The 12343-nt window shown below is 41.6% G+C and overlaps 1 protein-coding gene across 3 annotated transcripts in view; it reads left to right on the plus strand.

The window, feature by feature from the left end:
* The window catches only part of MAPK6 (mitogen-activated protein kinase 6), a 28917-nt gene that overhangs the window by 14197 nt on the left and 2377 nt on the right, over positions 1-12343 (plus strand). The window contains exons 1-5 of one of the 3 annotated variants that reach the window (XM_085070643.1): positions 39-196; positions 5751-6957; positions 7577-7721; positions 10771-10935; positions 11567-11768. In XM_085070643.1, the coding sequence (XP_084926769.1) occupies positions 6403-6957; positions 7577-7721; positions 10771-10935; positions 11567-11768 (1067 nt within the window). In that variant the 5' untranslated portion in view covers positions 39-196; positions 5751-6402. Of the gene's footprint in view, positions 1-38; positions 197-869; positions 890-5750; positions 6958-7576; positions 7722-10770; positions 10936-11566; positions 11769-12343 lie in introns of those variants that run through there. The other 2 variants (XM_085070645.1, XM_085070644.1) reach the window with 2 other exon arrangements.

Here is a 12343-nt window from a genome sequence, read left to right on the forward strand (position 1 = left end):
GGGCCGCCCGGGGCCGCCCCTGGCGGGCGGAGCCGCCGCCGCACCGCCCCTCCCTGCCCTCCGCGCCGGGTTACATGGCGGCGGCTGCGGCAGCGGCAACTGCGGCGAGGCGGGCGGGCGCCGGGCGAGGGTCGGTGGCGGGGCCGCGGGGCTCGGCCGTGTGAGCAGCGCACCCCCGATGAGCCTGGGAAGGCCCGTGAGTGCCGGGGCGGGGGGCGCGGGGGGTCTCGGCCGCCGCACGCGCGGGCCCGGCCCCGCCGCACAAAGGCGCTTTGTTCCCTCCATCCCGCCCGGCGGCGGCGGCGGCGGCGGCGCCCCCGGCCCGTTCCGTTCCGCCCCGCTCCCTCCGGCAGGACCCGGCCCGGCTCCTCCGCACTGCGGCGGCCGCGGGGCCGAGCGGGGCGAGCGGGTGCTGACCGGGCGGCGGGGGCGGCCGCGCGGGGGGCTCAGCCGGCGGCTGCGGCGCCGGGCCGGGGCCGGCTGTGCCGGGGGCGGCGGGCGCGGCCTGAAGGGCGTTTGAAGGTAGGGCTGCTCCGCGGCGGAGGCGCCGGGGCCGGGCTGCCGCCCCCCGCGGCACGGTGGGAGCGGGTCCCTCGGCGCGGGCGGGCGAGGCTGGCTCGGCCCGGGGGCGGCGGGAGGAAGGAAGGATGTCCTTTGCCGGGGGGGGGCCGGCCTCCGCCGCCTGCGGAAGTTTTGCTACTGCATTCGGCGCAGTTCTCCCAGACGGCAGATAGGGCACAGGTACCGCTCGCTCCCGCTGCCGGGAGCCCGCAGGCTCCGGGAGCCTTTTGTGGGAAAAGTGACTTAATGCTCTTAATAAGTAGCTTGAAACACCCGACGGAAATGGCTTGAAGAGAGACCGCTCGAGTTTTGAGATTTGGGAGAACAGGTACCCTTGCCTAGGCAGGCGGGATGCTTTCGCTTGGCGTCTGTAGGATGAATCTCTTTTTCTGGCTACTTCAGTGCCGTTTGGGATCAGCCTGACAATGGCTGTTAATTGGGTTGTGGGAAAAGAAACGCCGCTCGGCGTGTTGTCGTATGGCCAGTGCTGTTGCCAGCAAGCTTTTTATATAGATGTGTGTGTGTATATGTAAAAATAACGTCGTCGCAGCATTATGTGTTTATAAACCAGTTACAAATTCCGGAAAGTGGTGGCTTAAAATAGAGGTACATTTTGGTTTGGCAATTGCGTTCAGAAAATGTGTGCTTTAAAGCTAAAATGGGAACTTTCGTTTCAGCGCCTTGCTCAAGCTCAGTCCTTGCTTGTGGGGTTGTTATCTTGAATTCACTCTTGACTGGTTACCTGTTCAGTGGAACAGCAGATGGTAGCAGCTCTGCAGAGGTGCAGAAGGCTGTGGTTAGCTGGTGGTGGGCTTCTTCTGGGGAGTTTTCATTATTATTAACTAAAGGAAGAGACAAACCGTTTTAAAACGCTATACAGAAAAGTGCACTGGATTCTTGTGTGTTTTTACAGATCCTTCAGAAGATTTATAAACTAATAGTAACATTTGCTTACTGCTAGCACCGGGTTCCCTAAACAGTGTGAGGAGCAAGTAGGAGGCTTTAGAAAGCAGCAGTTTCATGAGTTGGACGATGACTCACTCTGCCTACTGACTGCAACGTGGCTGATCTAAAAAAAAGTACTTCTGTGCCCCGTATTTTTTTAGTCAAAGGGATAGTACTTAGCAGGTTGTATAATATGTCATTAGTCATTCTTGGTCTTTCTCCTGTGAGTAATAATTTGATCATTATATGGTGAGCGTAATCAAATTAACTGGTATCTTTCAGTCTTATTTGTATTTCTGACAAGGCAAACATCTCATACCTGACTGTTTCAGTGTACATCCTGTTTCCTGAAAACGGATAAATCCACGTGCAGGAGTTGAGCGTGATGTGAAGGGGCTGCTTGCGCAATGCCTGAAGCCAGTCAAGTGTGGTGATCATCACTAGGGATAATTTCAAAGCCCTTCTATGGGTCACTTCTCTTACCCTCTCCCAAGAACTGACCCATTTTAAAACCATAGTTGTAAAAGACTTAAGAAACCAATAGCTTTGTGTTTCCTTCTTTAAACTTTGTGTGAAGAAGAAGTAAAAGTGTCACTTGTAAAAACCCGGTAGTCTTGGAAAGGTGACAGCCTGAATGAAAATGTCAGTGCCTGCGTCAGTAGCCTGTTCAGCACAAAATCGGGTGATAAAACCCCCCTTTTTTATACAGTAGTCCATTATATGTTTCAAGTGGTTAAAATGTGTACACAACTGAGGAGGTATTTAATTTTTTTTTATGTAATGTGTATTTTCAAGACAGATGGTTGGACTGTTGAAACAAAAAAATTATAACCTAGTAGATATTGGTATCACTAAATTTAAAAAAAAAACCCTCAGTATTTTCTAAAATGCAGAGAAGAAAATTGCTCATTGTTTGGCCTGAGAAAAGCTTTAATTTCTTCTAGTTCATTACCCTTTAAGCAATTATCATCTTAGAGTGAGAGACAGTTTGGGGTTAACCTTTTTAATTTGCATCCCTCCTATCTGCTTGTGGTCCACAGGACTATTTGTTCTAATGTCTGTGTGCCTTTAACTGGTGGATGGGCAAAGGTGTTTGGCGATGCTCTGGGGCTGCAGGCCTGGCAGAGGGATCAGCTCTCGGCTGAGACAGCAAAGGGCTACATGGGTGAGAGATGGAGCTGGCGTGGGGAAAGAAGGATGTCTTTAATGGGAAAGGAGGGATACCTGTAGTTAATACAAAGGGTTAGTGTAGAAATGTGGTTTTTCTAAAAAACACATTTTTTGTGGACCTGCTGCTGCATTGTCATTTCTCTGCTTTTTCCAGAGTAGTATTTGTTTCAATAGTGGGGCATTTTTCCTGGAACAGTCTCTGACTGTCCTCACCACGTTTGTGTGAGGTACTTTATCTGTTTGGTAGATAGGCTGCCTCTTGGTCAGCTTCCCGGGTTGAATGATAGCTGGCCCTGCTTCTTGTGGCTTTGGGATCTAGTAATTTGCTCACAGATAGGAAGTTAGTAGCAGGATCATTTCAAATGAAGGCTGCTATGGGTTGGTTGCTTATGTTGTCAGCATTTGTTTTCTTAGGTAAATCACTCTGATTGTGGAGATCATTGCATGCTTTCTGAAAACATTGTAATTAGTGGTCACATAGTGAAAGGATAAGGGTAAAATGATGATTCAAAGCGCATCATTTCAGAGACACAGAATGAAGATTTTAGGGCTCCTACTTCAGGAAGCAAGTGGGCCATAGCTCCCTTTCTCCCTCGAGCAGTCCTTTTATTGCTGTATTTAGTCACAGCAGTAGGGGGTGAGATCTGAGTTAAGGCAAAGAAATGGTAGATCTTAATCTTTGCTGCTGATGGGCATCGTTTTGAATCTGTTCCTGTGCTGTTTAATGGAACTAGCTAAAAGAGAGGTTCCAGATGTGTCACGCAGCTGGTGCAAACAGTTTCGGTATTGCTGCATGTTGAAGACATCAGCAGTGTGAAACAATAAGCCTAATTGTGAGGCAGAATACAACTGGTTGTAAGTGGTCCCAAGGATGTAAAATACAGTTTATTGCAGGGTAATTGAACAGAGGCCTTAGACTTTGAGTTAACATGAAATTTGAAGTATTGGTACAAAAATTAATTTTCATAACTGGGGGGGGTGTTGGAATGAAAGGTGAATGGGGTGATGTAAACTGTTTCACAGGCAGCAGCTCACAATGAGTGAACCTGAAAGTAGTACATGTGAGTGAGAAAATACTTTCAAGTTAAAAATGTTGACAATCAAGAGGCTAGACTTCTGGGTTTTATAATTGTGGACAGAGTTGGATAGTTGCTGATGCTGTCCTCTTTAGGATAAATTTTACTCTTGTTCTTCAAATAAATTCATGGGTATTTTAAAAAGGGTCCTCACTCAAATGTCTTAATATTGGTAAAAGTTCAAGATGGTTTGGGGAAAAGTAGTAGTGTTCCCTCATTGTGTTTGTACTGAGGCTATAATAAACCTTGTAAAACACTTTTTAAATTAGACTCTTGCAATTGCACAAAGAAAGGAATCTTAAGGCAATCTTAAGTCCCATGTGCTGAGTCGAGAAAGCTCTGAAGATCATGCTTCTGGCAGGGTGTGCCACAATAGCAGAGGGCAGCTCAATGCTTTTCAGTTCAGAAACACTACATTTGGTGATCCTTATTTAAAAAGAAAAACCGAGCAGAGGATAGAGTGTTTGCTTCTTCCCTGGGTTTGTCGTGTTCTGCCCACATAGCTGAGGGCAGGTGGTGTGTGGCAGGAGGGAGCAAGTGAGCCAGGGCATTGGGGCTGCATCTTCGTGGCAGTCTGGCTTGAGCCTAAGGAAGGGTAATATTTAAATGTTTCAAAACAGTCTTGTTTCTGTTTGCCAGTGTGCCTTTTTCCCTTTTTTCTTTTTCTCTATACAATTCTGATTACTTTAGTGAATTGAGGCCATTATTTAAAATATGTTAATAACTTGTCAGCTGCTCTTGCTGCTGTTAGGAGTGAGGAGGCTTGTTTTGCTTGTTCCCAGTTGTCCCACTGAAAGGCTATGCTGTTCTAAAGGAAAACATTAATTCAATTAATTCTGAAGTGTTGGGATAGGGTGGAGACCTTTACATTTAGGTAGAGAGCCGAGGGAAGAGCTGAAATGTGTTAGGCTAAGACTGAACAGAGGGCATTTAGTGGTTTGATGTGACCTCTACATGTTGGGGAAGAACATGCAAGTGACTTGTAATGGAATTGCCCAAAGCTTACCACACTGTGTAGTGTACACCTCTGACTCTTCCCTTTGTGGTATTTTTGAGCTTTGAAAAGAAGTGAGGATGTTGTGCAAAAATGCACCATGTGGTCTTTATGACTGCATTCTGCTGTTGCTGACGGGAACTTACTGAGAAAATTGTCAGTTTGGTTTTTCATAAATAGTAGGTGAATTCATTACACTATTAAAAAATAAATTATGTCTGAAAGACCCCATATGTTAGGAGAAATGGTTGTAGAGTATATCAGTTAGTCTGTAAAATGTACTTGCTGCTAGTTTTTCTCTATAATCTAGGTTGGGTAAGTGTAGAAGTAATTGATAAAGTAATAACGTTTGTCTGATATTTAAGAATTACCCCTGTGGTTCTTGTAACAACGAGTCTATAGAGGCAAAGTTATTGTTTGAGATATTGGTAAACTTTATTCCAAATCACAAGGATTTAAGCTTTATAAGTGGCACTGGATGTGTGCTGTATATTCAGTAAATACTGGGAGTGCACAAGCCTTACCCTTTTTGTGTGAACAGTACCCAGTTACCTCTTACTACAGTGAAATAGTTAAACCTGATTTTGCCTTAGAATAAAAGTTTAGTGAAAAGAATTATTCCAAAATTTGCTGACAGATGCTAAGGATAATGTTGCTTCTGGCTTGACTCTTAGCAGCTCTATTGGAGATTTACCAAGTTTGCTTTGTTAGTCCCTTTATTAAGACTCAGGAGGATTTTTCATTTTGTGCCATATATTTTCAATGGAATATATCAAAAATGTTCACATTATATGTTTAGAAATGGTGGTTGGTCCTTACTGCCAGTTTTCCTCTGCAAGTGTGAAAAGTGCATATAATTCCTAATCAGTTTAGCTTTTTTCATGGTTTATTATTTTTGTAACTGGACAGTAAATAAGTTGCATATTTAGGACAACTCAATGAGTTCGGGGAGGAGAAGACTTTTGTATGTGCTGAGTACTGATGTATTTTTCTCTGCTTTTCAGGTTGCCACGGAGTAAAATGGATGGTAGCTTTGATTGTGATTGTGGTGAGCTGGAGCCACCTGATCATTAACAGAAGGCATCTTTTGTAAATCAAGAGCTGCCAGTTTCCCATTTAACTAGACTGTAAACAAAGAAGAGAAAAAGGAGGAAGAAGGAAAAAAAATAGTGCTTACCAGCACCATAGAATGACGCTGCTCAGGACCAGTCCAACACTGAATGTATCTGCACTGTGAGGAGGAGGATGTTAATAGAAGCCTATTATGTGCATATTTATTCACATTTTTGTTAAATGTTAACCAGTTTAGCACAGTAGAGCTGAGTGCATAGTATGTCATTTCATTCCGTTTGAGTTTCTTGTGAGTATTTTCTTCAATGTCTGCAGAAATGCTGCACCTTTCTTGAACTATGAATGCTGCAATCTTTCTATCTTATGCTCGGTTTGAGTTTTAGAGCTTACAGGCTCTAAATTCAAGGGGACACAACAGGCCTGGCTGGCTCATAATGAAATGAGAGTGTCAAGAAACCATCTTGCAGTCAAAGCCAAGTGTTTCTTCTCCCTTTCTCTAAGACCTTTCCTTCAGATACCAGTGGAAGTGTCTCCGTGTGTTTACAGAAGCTTAGTAGTTTGAGGAAAAACGTCAAGAATTTTAAAATGGCAGAAAAATTTGAAAGTCTCATGAACATTCATGGTTTTGATCTGGGCTCTCGGTATATGGACTTAAAACCACTGGGCTGTGGTGGAAATGGCTTAGTTTTTTCTGCTGTCGATAATGACTGTGACAAAAGAGTAGCTGTCAAGAAAATTGTCCTTACAGATCCCCAGAGTGTTAAACATGCTCTACGTGAGATCAAAATTATTAGAAGACTTGACCACGATAACATTGTCAAAGTATTTGAAATTCTTGGTCCCAGTGGAAGCCAGTTAACAGATGATGTGGGCTCCCTTACAGAATTGAACTGTGTTTACATTGTCCAGGAATACATGGAGACAGATCTGGCTAATTTGCTAGAGCAAGGCCCTTTACTGGAAGATCATGCCAGACTTTTCATGTACCAGCTGCTACGTGGGCTCAAATATATTCACTCTGCAAATGTTCTGCATAGAGATCTCAAACCAGCTAATCTTTTCATTAATACTGAAGACTTGGTGCTGAAGATTGGTGACTTTGGTCTTGCACGCATCATGGATCCTCATTATTCCCACAAGGTATGCAGAGAGTCGGAATATCTAAGTGATTCGCTGACAACTGTGCCTTCTTAAAATAGCATCTTTCTCCCTTCTGCACAGGTAGATAGGCTGTGGAAGGCCTCCTTAGCATTGTTTGTCTCAGACAGGACTACTGCAAGCATAAAATAAAATAATTTATTTTTACTAAATGGGTTCAGTGAAGCAGAGATTTTAACAGTGGAGACAGAACTTGAGGTTAAGAGCAACATTTAATGACATAATTATAGAAGCCTTAGATGAGATTATAAGTAGGGCATTCATAGTGCAAGTGTGGCTGCTTCTGGGGATTGGTTTAGAGATATTGTCTTCCTGGTCTAGATGTTTCACAAGAGAGTTCAGTATCATCTCTGCATTTATGTGGCATCTGGGAATGAGAAAGTTTGGCTGCAGCACCTCATTTGACTAATAAATACTGTCATACTTCTGTGTTGTTGCTGTTTACTCACAAAGCTATTTGTAAAGGTAGAAATGAAGGTTTAGTACAATGCACACAATTGAGACCAAAAAATCTTGTTAGTAATGCATTTAAAAAATAAGAAGCAATTGAAAAAAAGTAAGTCTTAAAAATCTAATTAATATTTTTTATTAATTTCATTAGGGCCATCTTTCTGAAGGATTGGTTACCAAATGGTACAGATCGCCCCGGCTTTTGCTTTCTCCTAACAACTACACTAAAGCCATTGACATGTGGGCTGCAGGGTGCATCTTTGCTGAAATGCTGACTGGGAAAACCCTCTTTGCAGGTGGGTGGAATAAAATCAGTATGTATATTCATAAAAGGAGTGGTACTGCCTAATTATCTTCCTCAGGAAAGATTGGTTCTCATGGCTAACAGTAGTCATTGACTATCAGGATATGCTATATTGTTATGGACTTGTATAAACTATAAATTGATATATTTGTGAAGCAGAAGACACTTCAATTTTGTTAATTGGTGTGTATTCAGATAAATATCACAATTTAATGTAAAAATCATATCTGGTAAATCTGTAATCATGTTGAGCTAAATTTGTTGGATGTCTAAGAAGTGTTCTGGTATATGTGTGAATTGGTGTATCTGGGGAGTACATGAGGATTATGAATACCCTGAGTAACATATGCATAAAGATTTTTTTTTAATGTAGTCAACCTAATGGCTTTTTGCTTCTCTATATTTTTAAATTATGAAGGCATAGATTATGGGCCTTAGATTTAAGATTCAAAGGTATAAAGTACAGCAAGGAAATGTGCAACCTTCAATTGTTTCAGGCAAGATAGGAAGCAATGCTCTGGTCTCATTGGGCACATCATATTAGCACTTTGGTCAGGCTCAGGAGCAAATATCTGGAGCAAATCTGTTGATGGCCATCTTGTAGCATGTTGCTGACCTAGCTCAGTGCACAAACTAGAGCATTTTAGATAAAGTGAAACTGTCCTTTGCACTGTAAGAGATCACCACCTGCTGACAAGCACTCGGTCCAAGGGAGCAGATGAGTAAACCACTGCAGTACCTCTGAAATGCTTATTTTTGTGCAATGTGGTGCCTCAGCAGCAGTTGTCTCATTCAGGCTCACTGTTGGATTTGCTCCTGTTGGCCTAAATTATTGGAGTAATGCAGATAAAACCTCTAAGAGCTAAGCTTGCATTTCAAAGTTCACATTCCTTTAGACATATGTGGACTGAGGGCACACTTCTGCAGTAGTTCTTAGCTTTGCATGAAAAGGCAATTGAATTGAGAGCTTCTTCCCATTAAGCACTATTAATTGAGAATTGTCACTTGAAAGCATTATTTGATATAAATCAGTTATTAATACGTGCAGAGGCTTCCTTTGACTTGCAGTGAGTTTTTCACTCTTTGAGTTACTAACTACAGGAGTAATGTCCCCAGAGCATTAAATGCTTGGCTGATAGAAGATTTATTAGGTTCCCATTGCATCGAGACCTTCTGCTGGCAAATAGTGAAATAGTAGGAGAAAGTCTGCAGGTTTCATCATTCAGCATAGAGTGATCACAACTGCCTGCATTTTGGCTTTTTTTTTTCTTTGAGTAGCATTGGTATTTGTCACAAATTTTTATTGGCCCAGTAGCTGTGCAGTGAGTTAGAATTCTGTTTAAAAATTTGGTCTTAGTAACCAAAATCCTAAATTTGTAGGCTTGTTTATATGCCTTAATTGCATTATCTAGATACTTAGAAAAGTATTTTAGATATAGTTGTGCTGCTCTGAAAATTTAGCACTGCCACGCTTTTCTAATCAAAAGAAAAGTGGATTTCTTAACATTGTCCATGTGGAAAGGGATGGTTGGAGATGTGGCAGTTATCCTGCCCTGGGACTCTGAATAAAATCCTTTTGCAGAGTTGTTCAACAGGCTTTATTTGGTTAATTGCAACTTCCTGTCTACTTCTGAGCCATCCCTTAGGAATCCTGCAGTTCAGAAAGCTGATGAGAATGGGAATGAAGAATGCAGATTAGTATTGCAGAATACCTGGGATAGGTAAGGGAATTTGGGGCAGAGGAATTCAGTAGTTGTTCCAAACAGCTTCTCTACTTCTTTGTTCTAAATGAATACTTTGGAATGGTTATTTTGTTTATAGTGGAAAGAAAGCTGATTAATTTTTAGGATGGTACTAATTACATAGTAGAATCTGTTTTCCAGCAAATTGCAAGCAGTATAACACCTGATAGATCATATTAAGTAATTTGTAGTAGTCTGAAGTAGAACAAAACAGTTCTTTCAGTCCAGTAAAGAAGTTAACTCGAGGCAGTACTGATTCATTTGGGGAACAGGGGTCTCTGTTAGATTTTTCTGCAGTGACTTTGCCTCAGCTTTTCAAGTCACTGGGCAGGTATGTGGTAGGATGTCCAGTGCAGACTGCTGTGCTGTGCAGGCACTGAAGTGAACTGAGAATGTGGAGGTTTGGAGATGATACAATCTCTTGTTGGCCCCATTTATTTTTATATTTATTGTCACATATATTAATATTGCTTGTGATTGCCCAGAGCTGCTTGCTGAAGGAAGGAAATGCTGGCATGCAAATAATCCTATATAGTTTCATCTGCTAGTTGAATCTCTAGGTTCTTACATCCTTCTTGGAGCTGAACAACAAGCTGAAGTTGATGAGGTGTATTTCTGGGTACTCCAGTACTGAGTATAGCTGCTGTTCATATTCAAGATTGACCTGCTGTATTGGCGCTTCCTTACTGTTCTTACCCAGGGAAACTTCAGATAGTGCTAAAAGAGTACTATAATTTCAATGATAATACAGTGCTTTTTTTAAAAACAGTATCACTGTGTAACTGACAGGTGATTTTTGTTGTGCACTTGACAGTTAATGCAGGATTTCAGAATAGGCTATTAATACAAATGGCTGTGGCCTGCAAGATATCTTTCTGAGCTAAACTACTACTGTTTTTATTAATAAGGGAGATATAATTTGAAGTGAGGTCAAATCCTGAATTAATTAGGTGGATCAGTTGAAAGGAGAGGATTGCAGTATATAGTATATAACAAAAAGAGTAATGCTGTAGAATACCTCATCCATGGTGAAAGCACCCTTACAAAAGCTTAAGGTTAGGTCTCTTTATCTGTGAGTAGTAGCTCTGTAATTCTGCATATGCCACAGCATTTCTTGAGAGCTCTTCAGATTTATTATCGTTTAAATTCAGAACTTCAGCCTTCCCTCCCTTGTAAGAGATTATAATCTTTTACTGGAAATAGCTGCTCAGAGCACAGAATTTTGACATGCTTTTCATATACAGGGATCAGAAATGTTTGAAGTTGAAATGGCAGCTTGTGTTTTCTCTTGGTGCTTAGGTGCACATGAACTTGAACAGATGCAGTTGATTCTAGAATCAATTCCTGTTGTACATGAGGAGGACCGTCAGGAGCTTCTCAATGTGATTCCAGTTTACATTCGAAACGATATGACTGAGCCACACAAACCTTTAACTCAGTTGCTTCCAGGCATCAGTCCTGAAGGTAAGTAATAAAAAACAAATACTTGTGTATATGTTTCAAAATTATCAAATAATGTCCAACTTTGAGGTGCAGGTGCGCAATTGTTAAAAACAAGTTTCAGTTAGAAGAATCTGTGTTCTCTGAAGAAGGATTGTCTGCTGTAATAAAAAAAATTTACTTCCATGATAGCTGCTTGGTCATCTTTGGAGTAGAATTGTGAATCTCTGCTGGACCTCTTTGCACTGGAGTTGCTCTCTTTTGAGATCCTGGCTTTCTATATACAAGGGAACATTGGAAGGGAGTCAGTGTAAAAGAACTGTCTTTCAAACGTTTTTGAAAGAAGGTCCCCCAGCCAAAGTAACAGCAGTGTTTCCTGGTAGCCATTGGTGGATACTGGCTCAACTTGAAGATTTCTGTCTCTTGCTGTTTTTCCATGCTTAAAATTACATTATGGTTGATCCTAGACTCGACCTCTGCTCCGCTCTCTTTCTGATGGCTATGGGATGAATATTTGGCACTGAACTGGGCAGTAGCTGATACTACTGGCAGCTACTTTGGAACAACTGCAGGGCTGTAGAGCAAAGCACTACACCTTAATGTTAAGTTCTAAATGTCTGAAATTGCCCATTTAATGGTAGCTTTTTCTCTACAGCACTGGACTTTCTGGAGCAAATTTTGACATTTAGTCCCATGGATCGATTGACAGCAGAAGAAGCTTTGTCCCATCCTTACATGAGCATTTATTCCTTTCCAACGGATGAGCCTATTTCAAGTCATCCTTTTCACATTGAAGATGAGGTTGATGATATTCTGCTAATGGATGAAAGTCACAGCCATATTTATAATTGGGAAAGGTAAATTTATCACTTACTATGGTAACATAACTGTATGGCTTTGTCCTTGAAGTGACATTGCTTTGTGGCTATTATTTCCTTTTCTGTTTGTTTCTTCTTTTCGAGTTGACCTGAGAATAAAACCTTCCCTTATAGCATTGTCATTGGATTTATAATCCATTAGATGTGACTTGGATATGCTTGTCAGGACTCCAGATTCTAAAGCTAATATTTCCATTATTTTTTTTCTCCCCCAAAATATTTCTCTAAAAATAAACTTCATTTAAAGAGAGTTTTAATTATGATTGTCTTGTCTAATGCCTAGTGCATATTATAGTAAAGAGATTTCACAGTAGTCATCTTAAGTCAAACACACTCTAGAAAGAGTTCTGTAAATGGAGTGAGCTGTTGTACATAAGTCTGTTGCTTTATGCCAGATTAAATTAAAAACCTGGAAGAGGTACCCAGTTGGATTAAGTAAAAAGTTTGTGTTGAATTGTCTTTATTCAGCCAGAAAATTTCTAAACTTAACTGTCTCTGTCTTGGGAGCTAAAAGACTATTTTTAGCTGCTAACACTTAGGAAATTGTTTTACAG

The sequence above is a fragment of the Lichenostomus cassidix genome, chromosome 10 (genome assembly GCF_008360975.1).
Source record: "Lichenostomus cassidix isolate B80296 chromosome 10, HeHo_3.0, whole genome shotgun sequence".
In the NCBI taxonomy this organism is placed as follows: domain Eukaryota; kingdom Metazoa; phylum Chordata; class Aves; order Passeriformes; family Meliphagidae; genus Lichenostomus; species Lichenostomus cassidix.